At 40.3% G+C, this 21,936-nt stretch overlaps 1 protein-coding gene across 1 annotated transcript; it reads left to right on the top strand.

Annotated features, from left to right (window-relative positions):
- Positions 1-963: 963 nt before the first annotated feature.
- On the top strand, positions 964-20,512 carry ntrk2b (neurotrophic tyrosine kinase, receptor, type 2b). The gene is made up of 16 exons (XM_055019103.1): positions 964-1,762; positions 3,769-3,843; positions 3,920-3,991; positions 4,080-4,148; positions 4,237-4,388; positions 4,551-4,687; positions 6,613-6,745; positions 7,210-7,523; positions 7,827-7,898; positions 8,736-8,835; positions 10,218-10,406; positions 10,983-11,113; positions 11,234-11,406; positions 13,529-13,769; positions 15,732-15,890; positions 17,575-20,512. Exons 1-16 carry the CDS (start codon positions 1,560-1,562, stop codon positions 17,758-17,760), a joined length of 2,406 nt encoding a protein of 801 aa, XP_054875078.1. The 5' UTR covers positions 964-1,559; the 3' UTR covers positions 17,761-20,512.
- Positions 20,513-21,936: the final 1,424 nt, after the last annotated feature.

Here is a 21,936-nt window from a genome sequence, read left to right as displayed (position 1 = left end):
TAACCATCCAGGCTGTGTCATAGATCATGTGTCCTGGCTGAGCATGCCTCCTCATCAGCAGTGAAATTTAGGAATCCACTGGTAAACAGGGTTCTGTCTGACACACATCATCACCTGGGAGTGATGCTCAGAGGAGGGAAAAATAAACACATCTGACATTTAATATAGGATATTAAATTAAAAAAACAATATAAATTTTAAGAGATGAATATGCACATCAGTGAGTGAGAAACAGATTTGGATATTGTTCCCAGACACTCAGGTCAGGGTTAAGAGTTTGTTTACAGTGTTTTTTTGTGTAATAATCCGTGCAAAAAGTAAAAGAAAAGTGTGTTTAAAAAGACTTCTCATTAGGAAAGGGGGGAAAAGACACTTAAACACAATTCCTGCTGCTGTATTGTGCGCTGATCAGTGATTGGAGAGAGACCCACTGGGAGCTTGCAGACATAGTATAGGTAATTATTTTTCATAGATGCACCCCGTCTTGTGCGTCAACCGTACGTCACACTAGGCCTAATGGCCAAGTGTACAACAGTGCTGTGCGTGTGCGGAGAGAAGAAGAAGAAGGGAAAAACGCTGCTTCCATCCAATGCATGGCTCCAGAGTGACAACAAAACCAGAGTTTGCATCACATACTTGTTGTTGTTGTTGTTGTTGTTGTTGTTGTTGTTGCACAGTGGAATCTCACTGTGCAGCGTCTTCATAAAAAGCTGTGTGGTTTTAAATCTAAAATTCCTATGAATGCAACTTGCCAAACGTGAAGCCTCCGGGGTGCCAGCAATAAGCCCCAGTGATGTGCGGTGGGTGAGGATGGGTGAGGTTGGAGGGAAGAGATGCGCTCGTCCTCGGCTGTTAATCGATAGAGGGATGCAGGTAGCCTTCCTCCCCTCTCCACACACACACACAGGCAGCATCAGCACCACGCATCCTTTTACTCCACTGTGCTGCCTCCCTCTCTCTCCCTCTCTCTCTCTCCCCCATCAGCACACACATGAGAAAAATCATCGCTCGTGGAGGAGGAGGAGGAGTAGCGCTGAGAGGGGGTGTGGGGGGGCTCCTGCCTATTGATCTCTAAAACATCTGGAACACCTCATATTTGTTTTTGTTTGTTTGTTTTTTTGGTCGCTGTTTCTTTTTTCTTCTTTTCTTTACCAAGGCAAGAGAGCCGGTGGTGCGTGTGGCCGCGGCAGGAGCAGTGAGACAGCAGCAGGACGGACCACTTGACACCTTTGCTTCACGGCATCGATATGCAGTAGTGTGATAGCAGCTCTGCGGAGACGAGGAGGCCAGTCCATGGCATCTTGATATTAAAAAACAGTGGTGCTCTGCGCATTCCTCACCGACAGCCTGATTTTTTTTTTGCCCCCCCTGCGGAGCCGGAGAAAAAAAAAGGGTTAACTTGGGAAAATATATGAAGCAGCGGAGGGGAGGGAAATCTTAATTATCCAATTTGATTCTTGTGTATTTTTTCTATTTTATTTTTTGGAGGGGAGCGTGGTGGTGGTGGTTGGCGGAGAGGGGGGGGATTCGTTGGGGATATCATCATTTGGACCTGCGATATGGACTCCAGCGCGGGGGAATATGGCATGGCTCGTTTTGGATTGCTTTTGGTTTGGATGGGGCTGCTGCTGTGGAGAACCGCCGATGCCTGCCCCGCATCCTGCACTTGCAGCATCTCAAGGATTGTTTGTATTGATTCCGTGCCGGGGATCGAGGATGTCCCTGTCCTCATGTTAGATGACATGGAAAACATCACCGAGATGTAAGTGTGTGTGTGTGGAGACGATCGCAGCAGAGGGGCTTATTAACTTATTAGGATGCAATGCGTAAAATAAAGACGCGATCGTGGAGGTCGCAGTAACACGCGCAAAAAATTAAATGCTTAGGCTGGAATAAGGAATACTAAAAAAACGTGAATAAAGGTGGTGATAAGAGCAGCAGCGGCGTTAATAACTGGAGGCCTGATGTTATTTTCAGGTGTGGATGAAACAGCAGCAGATCTGCGCACAACACAGCATTTGTGGTTTTCTACCTACAACCAGCATGTTTGTCTGATCATATATATATATATATATATATATATATATATATATATATATATATATATTGATATTGATATGCGTGTGTGTGTGTGTGTGTGTGTGTGTGTGTCGAAGATAGTGGCTGCTCGTGCGTGTGCGCGTAACGGTGGCGAGAGTGCGCGTCAGGGGCTTATTTGGATTAGTCGGTGTTTTCCTTTACAAAACAGCTCCAGAGGCATCGTGGTGGAGTAAAAAGGCCCGGCGCAGCCTCCCTCAAAGGTGTTTCTTTTTTTTTTTGGGCGACAGTGTGTTGAAGCAGCCTGCTGAAATATATATATATATATATATATATATATATATATATATATATATATATATATATATATATATATATATATATATATATATTTAAGATGACCACACTGTTGGCACATCGCACACACGAGATCAGTTGTATATGGAGCCCCGGCAATAAGGGCTGCTGCTGCCTACAGCTCTGTAGCCTTATCTGCGTCAGTGTGTGTAGGCCTGTGTACCTGCTCCAACCCTGCACAAGTACACAACTGCACGGCACCCAGTGGAAGATGGATGGATGGATGGATGGATGGATGGATGGATGGATGGATGGATGGATGGATGGATGGATGGATGGATGGAGAGGGGGGCAGACAGACAGACTGGAGCTATAGGCGTCACATCATCAGCCCATCACGGATACAGTTTACTGTGGTAACATGATTAGTCAGTTGGTTGCAAGAAAGTCTATCAGGAGCCTGTGCCTTATGGATTTTCCTCCATTTGTCTGTCATTTTTGCAACAGATTCAGCAGCTGTTATGTTTAAAGCACATAGAAAACTTTCCTAAATAATACTAGACCTGTCAGCTTTGGAAAATAAACCTTGATTTAAAAAAAAAAATCTTATACTTTGGATAGATGGTGTCCAGTCCACTTGCAAACAAGCGTCTCCCCACATTTTCAGTCCTTGAATCATTAAAAGTTTTTCTTGAAAACAGTCAAATCCAAGTTGTTTCTTCCCTGATCATTTGAGAAGCTGAGTTTAAAATTCAAACTGTAATCAGTATATTAAAATAATCCCTAAAATTGCCGCTGTTCACTATCAAGTCCTGGAAAACATTATAAAATGTTTCACAAAAACAAAACAAAGGACTGACTGTGTTTTTAAAAACAAATCATGTACCAATTATTAATTATTTTCCACCTAGACGTCAAGTGCCTATTACATATTTTATAATACATTATTAGAGCTGTGATTTAATAAAAACATTGCTAAATGTTGAAGAAATTGTGGCATTATTAGGCCACAAAATGCATTATTTTTCTATCTTTATTAAAAAAGTTTCACATTTTTCCCATGTCTAGTAATAACTACAAGTATTATGAATAATGTCTACAATAAAAGATGCCACTGTGTCAATACTTTTCTAGTGGTTCACATTATACTGACCTTCCAATGTGCTACAGACTAAACTCTTAGTGAAATCACATAGAGCCTGTAAAAGATTGACCTCTCTACAAAACCAAGCTGTTTCAGATGGAAACAAAAGTTCAGTTTCATAAAATAGACGCAATTCTTTTTTTTGCACTTTTGATCTTTTTATGTGTAAAAATATAGCAAGCAAGCAAGCTAGTTTCAGTATCTGCATCTATTTTAACTCACATTTTTGGCTCCAGATTTAACGGTGTGTGATTTTGAAGTTTTTCGTTTGTTTAAAAATTTTTCCACAGATACATCACCAATCAAAACAGGCTGTTCGACATCAGCGACAGCAGTCTGAGGCACTACATCAACCTCAGAAACCTGTAAGTATCACACAGTTTTTAGCTTTACATGTGGTTAAAGTAACTGAGAGTAACTCTACAATTTAACCTCCAACAGGACGGTGACCAGGACAAGACTGACGTCTATATCATCAGGCGCTTTTTTTAACAATACAAGACTTCAATATGTGTAAGAAGCATTTTAAAGTCAGTTCTTTTATTGTGCACACATGAGATACCTTGTTTGGATTTATAATGTTTGTTTTTTCCTTTTTTAGAAATCTCAGAGACAATAACCTGTCAACATTGTCATGGAGAACGTTTCAGAACTTTAACATCTCATATCCGTAAGTGACACATGCACATAAAATTGCTAGTACATCTCCCTCCCTTTGCACAGTCCCTCATATTTGTGTTGTTTTTTGGAACTTTTAGGCTCCTCTTGTCTGGAAACCCTTTGGACTGTGTTTGCGAGAACCTATGGATCAAACTGAGGCTCCAAGAAGAACCAGACAGTCCAGAGCTGACATGCATAGACGAGAGAGGCGTGGCGAGGGACTTTGTGACGCTCACCCCACCAGACTGCGGTAACTTCAAACCGTGTTATAATAGGAGACACTTTGTGTCCGATATTGACCATTAGAGAGGCTCCAAATAGAAATCGAAACAAAGACCGAAAGAAACATGGAAGCAAATCGATCTATTGTGTATTTGATCACATGTTTAGTTGTGCTGTTTGTTTCTTGCAGTGGTTCCTACAGTGGAGGTCACCCCCAAAAATCTGACCCAGATGCAGGGGACTGATGCTAAAGCTGTGTGTCGGGCCTCGGGCTCCCCTCCTCCTGAGATCCTCTGGAACCTGGATTTACTGTCGACCCACTACGAGGTGAGATAGAGTTAAAGCTCACAGTCTAACACTTTTGGGCTCCTGATTTTATTAAGATTTTGCTCTATGAGTGAAGAGATAATGACTTGGACGCCTTGGTAATGAGCTCCAGTGAAATTTCAAAGCTGCCTCTTCACTACAACTACGCTGAACTGAAGGCCATGGGAGAGCTGCAGACTGGAGACTTCACCCTGAGTTTGGCTTAAAGGATGATTTTAGGGATTGTCTTTTATCAAATCCAATGAAAAAAAAAAAACAAACCAAATATTAAGTTGGTCCTACTAACATGCCAAACCCTGATAGAGGTTAGTCCTCTTGTCATAAAGCTCCATTGTTGTTTAACAACCTTTAAACAAATATTCCTTCATTAACACATTGCCTATATATACAGTTTCAAAACTATGTAATCTATATTGAAACAGTCTAACTCCAGTTTGAGTAAAAATAGTGGCCACCTGTTTGAGGAAAATATAATCAAGTAACGAAATTTGTAATGTCTTTAAAAATTACATTGTCACAAGGGACCAGTGGATGTAGAGCTGAGCGCTATTTGAGTGTTGAGAGATGGACATGTTGGTCTCTTCATGAGGAATAAGAAAACATAGAACATAACTCCAGCCCCCAAAAGGACTTCCGTACACTTGACTTGGACTATAGACTGCTCTGAAACTAGTTAAGCACTACAGACTCTTTAAAGTCAAGTTAGGCTGCTTAATTTGAGAGTACATTGATGTAACTAACCTATGTAAAAACATGACCAACACAGCTTTGAAAGAAAAAATACTAAAATGACCAAAAAGCATTCAGGGACTCAAAATTTGTAAGACTTGTGAGTTATATGCTTGTATATTTGAACATCCAGACACATTTTACTTATGAAAATATATTAATCAGCTCATATAAAAGTGGACATAGGTCGATTGGATTTCTATTCTACCTTTAGCTAAATATTGCAGTAGAAGAAAGGCATAAATCCATAACTGTTGGACAACTATTCTGGTTGTTCCATACAGATGCTTCTCAACGGCCACCCCCAGTCAGATAATGTTTACACTGATTTTGTAGCAACTCAAAGATTTTCTATCATTGTCACTGAAAAGTGTACACACAGGACAAAAAAATAAAGAATCACTTTGCGCATGTTTTAGTTAAAGTGTGTATGATTTAGGTTTGGCTGTGGATTTAGTTAAAGCTCTTGTACAAACGCTTAAACATTGTAGGGATGAAAACGACTTTGAGGAGCTCTGAAAACAAACTGCAGAAAAGTAAAGACTGACCCAGAACCTGCAGGCAAAAGACAAAAAGTGAAGGGTGGATGGACACTAGGACACTTTTGACATTAGAGTCTTATATGGACTTATCTGATGTAATTTAAGTTGTCCACTTGTAAAAAAAATCGAAACTTTAGCAACTATTCTCGGTTTTAATTCAACTGAAGTTTACATAAAAAAGCTTATCATATTGTAAATGAGATCTCATGTACTTCTACATGGCTGTATCACCTGCATAAGCAAATGATAAGAGTGAGTCACCAAAATACGACCATTTGACCAACAGTGATTTACTGGGGAAAAAAAGACTACAAGACTTCGTGCCACCCAAAGTGACTGATAGTCTGAGCCCCTATAAAAATGGCCAGCTGATCCTGTGAATTATATTCCGATAGTTTACTGTTTTAACTGGTAATCCATATATACTTGAACTATTTTAACCATTTACTGATAGAACTGAATCTCCAACAGTTTTCCTGTAGCCAATATTTAGCCAACTATTTTCCATTCCTTACTAAAGGTGACTATTCAAAGTTTCTGGCTTGCTTTGCTAACTTCCCTTCATGTCGTCTCAGTCAGTTGTCATATTAATGTGTTACTGCTAACACCAGTTTTCCATAAAGTTAAATGTAACTAGTAATGTTGCATTTGCAGATCGAACCTCTGGACACTGAGAACCGCCTCACCTTGTCAGGCCTGTCTCCTTATGATAACGGCAGGGTGATCGTATGCAGCGCCGAGAACATGGTCGGTCAGACGGAGGCCACCCTTCAGCTCAACATTCTCTGTAAGGACTTTAACCATGACATACATCTCTAGAAATTATATTTACATTGCTGGGTCTAATTTGTCTAATTTCCTCTGTGATGAGCTTTTAAATGCTTCTTCTAGACCTTGTTTTTCCAGTGGAAGCAGAAGGCTCCTCACTTTGTTATCATTAGTGTCTCTCGGCAAATCTTATTGACTCTCCGTGTTTGCTGTCCATAACTCTTCCTCCTGTAAAGCTCCTCATGCCTCACCGTGTCCCTCTGCTTGTTCAGTACCGCCGCTCTCCTCATTCTCCCCTTCCCATGTTTTCCTGTTGTCACTGTTCGACTGTTGTGCGATCACTCTCCCTTATCTTCCCCGGCTGCATCTCGGCTCTCTGAGCCCATAAATGTTGCTTTTCCTACTGCTTCTCTCTCCAACCCCCCGGTGTTTATTTCCTATCATCCCGTGATTACTCTTCCTCTACTGTTGCCTCCGTGTCAGTTGCCCCCACCATCGAGCAGCTGCTGGGTCCAGAGCGGGACCACCACTGGTGCATCCCCTTCACCGTGATGGGGAACCCCAAGCCCGAGCTGCAGTGGTACCTCAAGGACGCTCCCCTCCAGGAGCAGGACTACATTCGCACCATGATCCATGTGTCCACCGAGAACGAGGACCACGGCTGCCTGCAGCTGGTCAACCCCACGCACATCCACAATGGCGAGTACAAGCTGGTGGCCACGAATAAGTACGGCCAGGATGAGAAGAAGGTCTTTGCCCAGTTCATTGACCCGCCTAACATCAGCCACACAGGTGAGGTTCATTCACTATGAAGTGAGTTTATTTCTGAAGCTGACTGCTAACATGCTATTTTATTCTTTTCTTTGTTATAGATGATGACTACTGTAAGTAATGATTCCTCTTTATAATATATATTATCATGATAATACCCGGATACGAAGTTTAAAATGAACTCTGATGATGTCCGTCTATCTTTCCTACTTCGCCCTGTGCCTCCATCATCGTCTGCCCAGACATAGGTAGGTGACTCCACATATAACACTACACCCATTAGACTCCCTTAGAACATGTTTGCACTTGACATTGTTTTTACTTTTAAGTGTTCAGTATGTTTATTTCCAGCAAGTGTCTCTCCAGACCCACCGCTGCCTCCGCTGGATGACAGTGTTGCAGTAAGTAAAACTAACCAGTGTTTGCCATCTACAACAGTGGTTTAAAACACATGTTTACGATATGTTTTTCTTTGTGTGTTTGAGTTATTTTAATTTCGTTCATTTCAGCGTTCCCTCAGATTTAACCCTCTCAACCCCAAAACCTACTGGTGGCCTTCAAAGACATGTTTTCCTGTTTTAAAATCCTCCAAATGACAGCATGTATCCAAGTCTGAAACTGTATAAACTGTCGCATATAAAAATCCTCAAAAAATAAAGCATTTATCAGAAGAGCCTTTAAAAAACAAAAACCTCTGCATTCACCAGCACAACCAAAAAGCTGCAACCGACAGTCGCCTAACAGGACTTCAGAGACTTTTTGGCTGAACTGCAGGCAGTGTTTACGCAGAGCAAAGAGAGACTGAGAGCGAAATAAAACATATTTGAATAATAAAATAAATGCAGCATAGCTCAGAAACAGTGTACACAGAAAGGAGTTGCCAGTAAGTTGCTGGAAGATACATTCAGCATGGTGAAATATCTTTGTAGAATTGATATAAGGAGTAGTATGAAAAACACCTATTTTGTAGAAGTGCTAGAAATGTAAGTAATTAAACACCTATATCTATAACTATGTCATACTACACAGAGAACACTTTCAGTTCTCTCTTTCTATTCATGGTTGTGCTGTTTCCATAGAGGTGCAGGACTTTATATTGCAGTGAAAAATCAACCTACAGTAAGTAAAAATGTGACAGGAGCCGAATAAGGCCAGAAACCGTTTGGGGTTCAGAGGGTTATTTGTGGCTCCTTGATGTTTTGTAATGTTTCAGAGCGTCTCTTTCTTTCTGTTTCCAGGTATATGTAGTTGTGGGAATCGCTGGAGTTGCCTTGACAGGCTGCGTTCTGATGGTGATCATTCTAAAATATGGAAGAAACTCCAAGTTTGGTATTAAAGGTGAACTTTCTTAAATTAATTCATTTACATTTTGGGAACTATACCAAAGTGCTTCCTTGCCTACAGTTAGAAGAGAAGATTGATGCCACTGTCACAGCTGTTAAATGTGAAGCTACGGTCAGCAGATAACTAGTTTATTGGACAGACCCAAGCCAGTGGTTCAACCTTGTTTCCAGTTCTTGTGCTAAGCTAAGCTAAGTTCTAATCACTGGCTGGTTTGTATTTATTGTTGATATGAAAGTGGCATCAATCTTTTCATCTTATTCTTGATAAGAAACTGCATTTTCTAAAAGTGCTTTACACCAAAATGAGAATAAAATTAAATTAAAAAACGATAGTGAAGACGATAAAATACAGGAGCCCATAATTAAGCTAGTATAAAAGGTCTGATACAAGTAAATGACAGAAAACTACGTAAATGTGAGCCTAAAATGTGCGTTTTAGGGTTTTATTTAAAGCTGTTCACTGAATCAGATGCTCTGACCTCCTCTGGATTAGTTTCCAGCAGCTTCATGAGGGCCGATGACACTGAATACAGCATCTCTATACGTCCAAGTTTTACTCTGGGGAATGTTACACAGACCAGAGTTGGAGGATCTTAGAGATCTTGAAGTGGCAGAATGAGCCAACATGTGAGATAATAAATTCTAAAATTAATGAAAAACCAATTAACACCCTTTAAAACTGGAGAACTGTGTTTTTGGTTTTAATTAGAGGAGTGTTTATTATTGAATCTCTTGACAACATTAACTTTTCCAGTGGTCTATCCATAACTGACCTGTAAACAGTTCATGAAAACACACTAGATCCATTTTTTATTACTGTAAATTAAATATCTGTCAGTTTTGGAGCTTTTAATCTAAATCTAAAGACAGCATCTTCTGCTCTGAAAGACTATAACTGGTGTTTTTGGATATCTTTTACAAATCAACAAAGAAAAATGTCTAACTGATGTGAAAACAATTCCAACACTAATACTATACTGTACAATTACGCACATTAGAAACCCATTCAGTGTGTTGTCAAGCATGCGTGTGGTTGCGTCATTAGATTAGCAAATGGAATAATAAAATTTGAAATGCTGTATTAAGTAATTATGAACCATTTTTCAGGATGTTAAAAGCCAGTGCTAGTGCTGACTCAGAGCTACTTGCAGTTTCCACTGTGTCAGTATAGAAACGACTACAGGAATTTGTGAGTCATGCTTTCATGTTGTTCAGGATGTCACCTGCCTGTGATCGTCTGATGTCTTTTACACGACCTGGAATCCCTCTTTCTGTCGCTTTTCTCTTCCTCTGTTATGACCAACACCCTGCACTTCTTCTTCGCTCATCTCTCCTCCTTCTATTTCCTCCTCCTCCTCCTCCTCTGTGGCTCCCTAGGCTCCTCCTCAGTCATCAGTAATGACGATGACTCTGCCAGCCCTCTTCATCACGTCTCCAATGGCAACAACACCCCGTCGTCCTCGGAGATGGGTCCAGACGCAGTGATCATTGGGATGACAAAGATTCCCGTCATTGAGAACCCACAGTACTTCCGTAACTCCGGCAGCATGCTGAAATCTGACACATGTGAGTTACCGCCTCGGTCGACAGACGTCGGGTAACCTGCGCCTTTTCTGATAAATCCATGCAGGGATCCGTGTGAGGCGCCGTATTTGTTGTCAGCATCCTGCTGCATTGTGATCAGGACTCCTGCTCTGTGGGCCATCGGGGCAGCTGGTCCTTAGAGGATGTGCGGGAAACACAAGCTCAGCAAAGTTTATTATGAAATTTTCATTAGTGCTGAATCAATAAGTCGATTGATTGAAAAATAATCTGCATTTTGAAATCCTGTGTCTATTTCTAGCCTTTTCAATCTCTAATTGTGACTGTGATCCACTGAAATATCTCTCAGTCTGGAACTTTTCATCAGACAATTCCTACAATCTAAGAACACTACTTTGTGACTGGTATTTTGGATATCTGACACAAATTGACGAAGAAAGTATGATTTGGGACATTAATTTGACCTGCATACCTGTGATATATTTCAACCTAATTCCAGTGAAGGGAAGTCTATGCACATTTTCCATGCACCAAATATCCACTTTCTGATCAGTATGCACACATGACCTTGAGACTGATTTGACATCTTCTGCATTAAAGTTGTCCAGCACATCAAGAGACACAACATCGTGCTGAAGCGGGAGCTGGGAGAGGGAGCCTTTGGGAAGGTCTTCCTTGCTGAGTGCTACAACCTGACACCAGACCAGGAGAAGCTCCATGTGGCAGTCAAGGTACAAAGCAGGAAACCATAGATAATCAATGCGCTGGCCATTCAGTTCATTTTTCTATTGATTAGATGTACGTTCTTCTCACCGTGTCCCCCTTGTCCTTGTGTCCTTGCCTTTGGTCAGACCCTGAAAGAGGCCAGTGAGAGTGGCCGAGCAGACTTCTACAGAGAGGCCGAGCTCCTCACCAACCTGCAGCACGAACACATCGTCACCTTCTATGGAGTGTGTGTAGAGAGCGATCCATTAATCATGGTGTTTGAATATATGAAGCACGGTGACCTGAACAAGTTCCTCAGGTGGGATCCTTTTGACTGCAATGTGTCAAATGAATAGTTTTATTTTTATTGTATGATGAATAATAGTTTATTTATTGTATACAACTGTTTTTGTTATCAAAAGTTTTCATGAGAGGTTTGATGCTTCTGTCACAGCTGTATGTTTAATCCTCTGAACCCCAAACCCTGGGACTGAAAGGCATGCTATTTTTTTTAATAAAACACCAAAATTATACCATTAATCAGAGCCAGAAACTACACAAACAGAAGAAGAGCACTGAGAAAGCGCAGTACTCCGCCAAAGCTGCCCAGTTGTTGTATCAATTCCGACGACTGAAATCTTGAAAAAACTTGTGGCAGAAATCACAGCACTATAGAATGTGGCCATTTAATATAGATGCGCCCACAAACAAAATGACCTTGTGCTGAGCACAGGCGTGTGTTATGCATATGTAGACTACGTACAGATACCAAATCACGTGACCTAAATATGTAGCGGGCAGCAGGAATTGATGGAACTCAGAAACACCCCCATAACTTAATCAATTATTCCTTGTATCATTTCCGATATGGATGGATAAGTCCAGATAAGTCCGCAGTGGTGGATTTGTAGTAGGATCACTATCATGCAATCGTCAGCAGGCAGCTGACGTAGTGTTCACTTGTTGTCATAGTTATAGTGACGCTGTGTTGTTATCTCACAATGATATAGAAATCTTTAACAAATCCATGGATCCAGACTTTAAGCTGCATCACTGCCAAACCTGATCAGTTGGTCCTTGTGTCCTTTCTGACCTTTCCTGAAAATTTCATCCAAATCCGTTGGTCTATTTTTGAGTAATGTTGCTAACAGACAGACAGACAGACAGACAAATGTAGAGCCGATAGTCACATAACTCTGTTGAGGCTCTGCCTCCTTGGCAGAGTAATTATTGGATTTTTAAGTGTTTCATTGTTCTTGAACTGTGCTATCAGGAAAACTATCCAAATTTAAGCTTGTAGAAAAATGCAATATTTCATCAAAAGTCACTTTGTTCTACAGGAAACCAGCAGAGATTCCAGGAAGTCCTCTCAGCCAACAAACAGTTCAGCACAAGACCACAACTTATCAACTTTATACTTTTGTGTTTTTGTGCTGATTAAACAAACTAAATTTAAAATGTTAGTTTTAAAGGTGATGGTGTGTTGATTTTGTTTCCCCATGTATCCAGTCTTAAGCTAAGGTAAGCTAAGCGAAGCTAACCACTCTGTAGCAGAAAGATATGAGAGATACTATTAGGGTGATGTTTGATTAATATTCTGACATATTCTGTGAGATGACAGAAATTTCAGAAAATATTTCTACTGAGGAAACAACCTATTTATTGCAGCATGCTGAAGCAGTATTACAAATCTGTCATTAGGTCTGTTTAATATTAGAACTGAATAGATTCACAGGATTTTTGCTTAAATCTGATTTCTGTATGTGTTTAAATTCCTTGGTTTACCAACTGACATCCCTATCTGGATATGTTATTTACACATTACTTCAACAAATGTATAGCTGAAATGACTAATCAATGAGTTGATCAATAGAAAATTAAATCTGCAATCATTTTGGTTGCCAGAAATTCAGAGGGTCCAGTTCTCAATGTTTTTTTGTCAGTTTTCGTAGTCTTTTTAAAGCACCTCATCTGAAACCATCCCCAGGCCTTGAAAAAAATGTGACAGAAAGGTTTTTTTTGTGTGTGTGATTTTACAGATTACATTTATTGGTTAACTGAGAAAATAACCTATTTATTGGTTGCTGAAAATTACAATTTTCTATGCCAGTTCTAATTTCTGAGAGCAGGGTCATGGCTTACTTGTGCTATCTTACCAATAGTTCAAAACCCAAAGATATTTAGTTTACTATCAAATATAACAAAGACAAGCAAATAATTGAGTGATTGGAATAAATGTTTGTCATTGTCATGTTAAAAAAAAAAAAAAAGGCAACTGATTATCAGAATATTTCTAAGTCAATATCACAAAATTTACAATGTCACAGGATGAACGCCAGAATTGTCCACTAATAGCAGATGGCTGCTTTTGGTATTTTATTTTTTTCCTCCTGCTGTATCCTGGTTTATTTTCTGTCCTACTCACTGGTTTCTGGGTGCAGGTCCCACGGTCCTGATGCAGTGCTCATGGCAGACGGTCAACACAGTATCCTGGTGGAACTCACTCAGTCCCAGATGCTGCACATTGCCCAACAGATTGCTGCTGGCATGGTCTACCTGGCCTCCCAGCACTTTGTCCACAGAGACCTGGCAACGAGGAACTGCCTGGTAGGAGAAAACCTGCTGGTCAAGATAGGAGACTTTGGCATGTCCAGAGATGTTTACAGCACAGACTACTACAGAGTGAGTATTTTAAATAGTTTCCCCTTTTCTCGCCTCATTTTGCTCCCAGTCACTTACTCACATGGATGCACACTCATGCATACTCACAACCTTTCTGATCTATATACACAGAAATATGGAAATGTTCACTCATACGCATAAATGTGTAATTAGAATTTTATTCCAGTTTGGGTCTGGAATAACTGTGTAGCTGCAGAAATGACAATTTTTAACCAGAGGTATTTTATCTATTTTTAATGCCATTTAAATGCAAATTCTATAATCTGCATAAAATTACTGTTTCCATGGTAATGAGGGCCAACAGTGCTAAGAATGCATGGGCAGTTTTCCTTTTTCCCAAGGCAAGGTGTTAATGCGTCCCTTCACTCAGAGGAACAGCATCACATTTAACCACATCTCATGTTATGGTATACTGTATGTAGTGACCCACTGATGTGCAGATTACACTCATATAAGCACCCGCTTTTACAACATAGGTCAATGAAACAAAAGGATAACATGTAACATTATGTTGAGGAGAAGATGGATTCATTTTGTTTCCTCAGCCTTTGTGTCCTGGATCCCAGCTTGAATCCCACAGTGCCCTCTGCTGCCCAAAGTGGAGTCAGGAATCCAAACTCGCACAGAACACACGTCTGAGATGTATTTCCTTTCCATCTGATAAGATCACCTTAAAGACTGCCAACACCAACTCTTGATGTCAGATGTTTTTATCAAATGGAAGGCAAATGCATGAACAATCTGTCTAATGCTCTGTAATGCTGCTCTCATTTTAAAAATCAAAGGCGATCAGTAAATTAGATGAAATAGGAAAATAAAAGTAGCATTTAACTGACCATGCAGCAGTGAACAGCACTAGAATTCCATATTTGTGCACCATTGTTGATCTTCCAATTACAAAATCCACCAATGGATGATGAATTAAGAATATCCAGCTGTTTTTGAAATGTTTCAGTCTGTACAAAGTGGTGGAACGACCCACTGACATTTCCATTCATGGTTCCCCACCACAGCACATTCAATCTAATCAGCAGCTTTAAAATACAGTCATCGACACAGAATGTATATAAAAGATGGATGCAGCCACCCTCAGCCATTGGTTTGTGGACTACTACTTTGAGGCCTTGAGTTTGGAATCTGGCCATCACTGTCTAAGTCTTTCAATAACCAATGTAACAAATGAGGGTTAGTTTTAAAGATACACAGTGACATGGACGTGACCTGTAGCCCTGTTGGAAAGCAAACCCTGCTTTATCATATATTCCCTCCAAATGGGAACACAATTTACATAACAATCACTGTGCTGGATTGAGGGGGACTTGAAACTACCACTTGATACCATAAACACATTAGGAAAATGTTCACTGAAGTAACTAATCAAAAGGGTAATTCTACATACCCCCTACAATCTGACTGCTTTTACAACCAGATGAGTTGCCCCCTGCTGGCTGTTAGAAAGAATGCAGTGTTGGCTTTAGCTGTGTTAATCTTTTACGTTGTCTATGGACATTGATTAAACCCCTAAAAAACTCATCTCTGTGTATCAAACCTATATATTTAGATGTTTTGTCATAAAAAATAATGCCTTAGATGCCTTAGAATGACTTAGATGTAATGCTACACTGTTGCTTTCCTGACTTGCTGCAACTAAAACATACCAGCTCAGCTCTGACTCTGCTCAAACAGTGCAAAACTACTCTGTGCTACACTTTGGCAAACCATAACATTGTAATATTATATAATTCAGCTGTTTGAGCCAGAAACTGCTTCAGAAGAAGAATAATGACACAGAAAGTCCCACCACAGTTTAAGTTGGCCAGCCATGACTGCGTATTCTACTCATGATGTGTCTTTTAGCTTTTAAAAAAACCACCATATGAACATGTTAATCAGGTACAGAACACTTGCCTTCAGTAGGCGTTGCGGTGTTGGTCTTTCCGAGTTGCTGTCCTCTCCTTGCAGGTGGGCGGCCATACGATGCTGCCGATTCGCTGGATGCCCCCAGAGAGCATCATGTACCGGCGGTTCACCACGGAGAGTGATGTGTGGAGCCTCGGCGTGGTGCTGTGGGAGATCTTCACCTACGGCAAGCAGCCGTGGTACCAGCTCTCCAACAACGAGGTCAGAGTCACGTTTACATCCGTCCTACTCAGAGTTACACAGTCATATAGGCATTTCACCCCATTGTCTTGTTATAGCAAAAGTCTTAAGTTAATGGAAACATTGTAGTCAATCAAAAGTATTTAACTATCTGAAGAAACTCATAGAAAGATTCACATTTTAACAGAGAATCGGTAAGCCATCAACATTAACATTATTTCAGTAGTGAACTAGATGAAGTAACAGAAGTAATACTTACCAAAGTTGTTTAAAATAATTTGATCAGTGATTAATTTTATCAATTTATAGAATCGTGATTGAACTTGTTAGATAATCCTGATTAGGAAATATTTCACAGTTTTTTAAAAATTAAATGTCGTTTTGCCAATCATGAAGACCAAAACTTGCAAAAACAGTCATTCCAAGTCTTTAGTGCCACTGGAGGAGTTTTGTCAGGCCACAGAAAATATAGAAAAGGATCAAAAATGTTTTGCATGAACACGATAACATATCATATCAATATCATGCCCATTGACTTTGGGTTTAATTACACTGAACTATGGCCTTGAATGTGGAATGGAAGGCATCAACTACTTCTATATTTAAAAAAAACAAAAACATTTTTACACTCTACATGTTCGAAGTTCAATAAGACAGGGACATATCCTAGAATATGCTACTAGTGCATTATGGGAAATTTAGCTTCCATTGTTTTTGGACACTGACTAGTGACTAAAAGCTGTGATATCTCCACCACTGGTGCTTCAGCTCTGAACATTACTAAAACACTTTAGATATTCCATAGTATTGAAGTAAATGTTTGAATTTTGAAGCTTGTTAAGCGAAGAAAATTCGTATCTGGCTGTTGCTAAAAGAAGCTTGATGAAAAACCTGATGTAGAACTGGCTGCAGTCTGGCCTTCAGAGGCACAGCGCTGACAAGTTATGACCATCATCATTCTTTTCTGGTCAATATTTTGGGAGAAAGACAAAAACACTGAAAGCTACGTCTCTGGGATTAGAAGTCCACCTGCTCTTGTCTGTGTATTAAACATTTTCATAAATTTGACAAACTATACATTGTTTGAATGCACAAAAAAAAGATGCCATTATAGTTAGGGTTAGGGGGTTATAATTACTTTTAGTTTAAAAAAGGACCTTTTACTACATAGTGAGGACTTTTTCAGACCAATTTCTTTCCCTCAGATTTTTATTTCCTTAACATCATCGTTGTCCTGTTAATAAAAAAAACAAACAATATGCATATTTAGTCCATATTGGACAGTGACAGTAAGGACATGACTGCTAATGAGGGACTGGAACAAGACTGGACCAAGCTCATTTCCTGGACATGAATCTTGGATTTGTTCATCAAACAGTTTGAAACAACAGGAAAATACACATTTTTCTGCTGAATAAGGTGAAACAGACTCATTTTGTTTACTGTATGTGGACAGATGATACCCGCTGTCATTTGTAGCCGCACCCTTCCCAGGCTTACTGTGAGCAGGAAAAACCCTGCATGGTTGGTGCTTTTATGCTCAGACCACTGGGCCACCTCTACTTTTTTGTTTCTACTGAGAAAAATATGCTTCCAGAATGATGCATGCTGAAACAATTTTCCTGATGATGACATTTTATCTAGATAAATCGGTGTCATTTGAGTATCGCAGGCGAATCGAGTCTCGTCCTACTGTGTCCTGCAGGTGATTGAGTGCATCACACAGGGCCGAGTGCTGCAGCGACCTCGCACGTGTCCTAAGGAGGTGTACGACCTGATGCTGGGCTGCTGGCAGAGGGAACCCTACATGAGGCTGAACATCAAGGAGATCCACAGCATGCTCCAGAGCCTGGCCAAGGCCTCACCTGTGTACCTGGACATACTGGGCTGACGTGTCCGTGTATGTACTCTGCGTGCATGTGTGCTTCGTATGTGGACAAAGTGTTTGTGTGTCCGACTGATGGGACGGAGACTAGAGGCGAGGAGGGAGTGAAGGCTGAGTGACTGCGTCTGTGTACAGAACCTGACTGTAAAATGTCACTGTAAATGCTACTGTCCGTGTCCTCATCACATCGAGAAAAGCCTTAAATTCTAAGTGATTCCGGTTCCGCTTTTTCTTTTCTTATCGGTTTGCAACTGGGGCATGTTTTCACAAACGGAAACCAAAATACGTACAGGATTATGTAACTCTATCCCAACCATTAACACTCCAGACATAAACTGTATGCTAAAGGCATAAAAAGAAATGAGACAGCTTATTCTGTCCATACTAAACCATCATCCTGCTGTAATTCCATATTAGCTGGGAATGAGCAAAGGAAATATAACGTGCGTCCCCATGATGGACAGTATGTGGACACATCTTTGTAGATAAAGCTTTTTTTTTTCTTTCACACATATTCTACCAGAAGACAAAATTAATTTATAGCTGAAGCTTTTCCGTTAATATATCACGGACTATTTTAATATTTGTAGAATTTATAAATGTTGACTCTGCTTCATAGCAGTTGATTTAAATCTGTGGCTTCGGAGTCATTTACAGAAATTTGTATATGATTAGACACATACGTTTAAAAAGGAACAAGTAAAACCCCCTGTAGATTCTTATAGATGCCTGTTATAACAACCTCTTCCACTGAGGGACTCCCCAGCGTAAAATCAATGTTTAAAACACAAGGGCATACAGCATTTTAAGTTGTTTTTTGTAATACTGCCATGACCATTTGTCATATCTTCTGTATATATCTCCTCATATTTTACAGTAACTACACATCTATAACTACAAATGTTTTCAATTTTGCAGCCGTCTGCTCATTTGGCGTAGCTAAAGCACAGAGAACGAGGACTTGGCTGCACATTTTTGTTTTTCTTTTTTTTTTTCATACACCAGCAAAGCCATTCAGCAAATCTTTGTTGTTCGGTGGCCCATACCTGTAAAGTGATGTGGTTTGTATGCATCTTCAGAGGCAGGTTGTGGCTGCCGAAGAGATTGTGGGAATTTCTTAATGAGGGGTTCTTAGTTTTCAGCACTTTGGTTTTGTATGCACTGAAGCCGTTAACTGTTTATCTGTCATTTAGTTACATTACAAGAGTGTACTTTGAAGATCTAATCGTTAATTCTACATAGCGGGCTATGAGAGGGCAGTAAAAGGATTAATTACGAGCCCTTGAAGTGTCCCAGGGGGGCTTTCATCGCTCCTCGCAGCCCCACACTCAGGCCTGGTGGTGAGGCTAAACGTGCACGGGCGGAAAATGGTTTTAAAATTCACTCTTGTAATATCTCTGATAGTTTTGTTTTTCTGAGATGAAAAATAAGCAAAAATATTAAAGCAAACTTCTGTAATAATCTTTGCATAATAGCAGCAATTACTCCCTCATACATGTTTTATTCCATACGGAGGCGTAAAGCAGCGAGACAAGAAGTTACGTTTGTTAAGTGCACTTTGTAGCGTTACTTAACCCCTCAATGCACAACTCAGCTGCACCTACTAACAGAAGAGAATCACCTTTGCTCTGCTGGCCGTGACTAAAGCAAGTCCAAACTCTGAAACTCTTATCCCCTATGAAAACAGATTTCTGTGTCCTTCTATGTTTTTATTCTGTATAAAAGTCACTTGTCTGCTGTACATAAACTGCTGTCCATTCTGTACAGTTCTGATATTTGTCTATATGAACAGTAGGCTATGTTTAATAGTATAATCCGTTTTAAGCAGGTATCATGTCAAAACTGTGTGACATCTATTGAAGACAACGTGTTATGGGCCACTGGCAATACATACTATATGTAAATACGATTTTATTTGTGCTACATTGTATAATTTCTTTGTGCTCGTTCATAATACCAGTGAGAATACAATCCTTTTTTGGCAACTTTTGATCTGCAGAGGACTTTATTTGAACAATGTGTTTTTCTCTTAAGAAGAAAAAAAGAAAAGAAAAATGATCTCCTCTTTCCTCTCCACTGTGATGGGGAACTCACACAGAGGCTGCCTGAGACGCTGTCTGTCTGTAGGAGGACCACAGACTCTAAACATCAGGATCTCTCCTGGCCGACAGACGTCCCGGCAGGCACGTGGCCGATGGCGAGGAGGTCAGAAGGTCGCCTCCTGGCCAACCCCACCACTCAACCTCTGACTGACTGTAGCCTATTTTGATCCTCTTTCAGATGAATAACTGTGACTTTGCATCATGAATAGTATATTATTTTGAATGTAATCTAGAAGGGTGGGGACCTTTTTTGAATGTAATCTATCTTGGGGGGTGGGGCGTTAATGACTTTTTTGTAAATATATGGTAAAAGAAGAAAAAAGATGAGTTTTCATTCCTGTGCAGATAACAGATTTTACTTACCGTGTGAATACAAAGACAGTGTGCTTGTGTGTGTGTGTGTTTGCACATACAACTGAATGCAAGCGAGCGTGACTGAGTGTGTGTGTGTGTGTGTGTGTGTGTGTGTGTGTGTGTGTGTGTGTGTGTGTGTGTGTGTGTGTGTACTCTCCTGGCAGATTTAATCCTGCTTTAATCAGCCAGTTCTATCAATCAATTCAATGCTTTGTGCATCATGTGAGTAGCTTATCCACAATTAATGGAAATGTTCCTTGTGATACTGTGCATTTAATAAAGGTGGTATGTCTTACAATACGCTTCATGCCCTCAGGATTCTTGGTGTCTCCTGCTGCAATTCAATTCAAGAAACTGTGGATACACTCCGTTACATAATGCGCCTTTTGGGAAATATGAAGCTAGCTGCAAGTTAGCTTAGCTCACAGTATGTTTTTTCAAGTACTGTGGAGAAGCAGTCAAAATCTTTGATGATTCATCCGTGGCTAGTTCAAGAACCGGTGGAAAGTTGAAAATCTCTCTGTTTTTACAGTTTGTAGCTCATATAGACTTTATACTTTAGAAGCATTGCCTTTAAAACCTGCCAGTGGGATTTGGGGTTCAGAGGGTTAATGGGCTTGACACCATCAGCTGTGTTGTAATGAGGTGGTGTTACACAGCAAACAGGTGCATGCAAGTGCTGTAGTAATCCATGTAATAGGCTAGACCTGCTCAGCTAAGTAAATACAAACGACAGTCCATCATTACTTTAGGACATGAAGGTCAGACAACCTAGAAAATTTCTGTGTTTGTACTTTGAAAGTTTATGCAAACGCAGTTCAAAGCACACTAAATGAAGACCAAGAGTTTCTCCTGCAGCAGATCAGAGTCTCAGCAATCAACAGTTACCAGCAGCTCAGATTAAAGTGGACATCAACACTTCCCAGAATTCAAGCAGCAGTTTTATATCAACTTAAGGTGTTGGGAGGAGAATATGAATCTGGACTTTGTGGTTGAACTGCTGCAACAAAACCACCACTGAGGAAGACTAGGATGAAGAATGTACTGCTTGGACTAAAAGGCACAAGGTATGAAGGGTAGACCAGAGATGCATGTGCACCATGAAGCATCAAGGAGGCGCTGTGATGGTGTTTTGTAGTTAAGAATGCTACCATAGCATTCTGCAGTGACACACCATAGCATCGAACCCAGAGCCCAACTCCAGACTGTAAGAACTATTTGACCACGAAGCAGAGTGATGCATCAGATGTCCTGTACAACAAACTGACCTAAATCCAACTGAGATGGTTTGGGACGAATTGGACTGCAGAGGTAAGTAAAAGTAGCCAGGAAGTGCTCTGCATATATGGGAAGCCCTTTAGAGCCTGTTGGAAAAGCTTCATGAGATGATGTCATGAAGTTGGAAGGGTGTTTTGAAATGTTTACACTTTCTTTGCTTACGACATAAATCCAAAGTTGCTGGACAACAGTTTTGATGTCTTCAATAAATTGTAAATAATAATTAAGAACTCTGTATTGAGTATGTCTCAATTCCTGATACTGTACTTAGTTAATTCTGATAATTCTATTTCATCATCCATTCTTAAATGTAAATATAAGAGCTTTATGTGCTTAAGCTATACTTAAAATTCCAGGTACCTTTCTCAGTTATTGACCCAGTAGTTCCTCCTCTCAAGGTCTTTGACAAACCCAACACCACACACTGGCATATTGTCTCCCAACGTGT

The sequence above is a fragment of the Amphiprion ocellaris genome, chromosome 17 (genome assembly GCF_022539595.1).
Source record: "Amphiprion ocellaris isolate individual 3 ecotype Okinawa chromosome 17, ASM2253959v1, whole genome shotgun sequence".
Classification (NCBI taxonomy): Eukaryota; Metazoa; Chordata; class Actinopteri; family Pomacentridae; genus Amphiprion; species Amphiprion ocellaris.
Note: the sequence above shows the minus strand (reverse complement) of the source record. Positions and strands in the feature narration are given on the sequence as shown.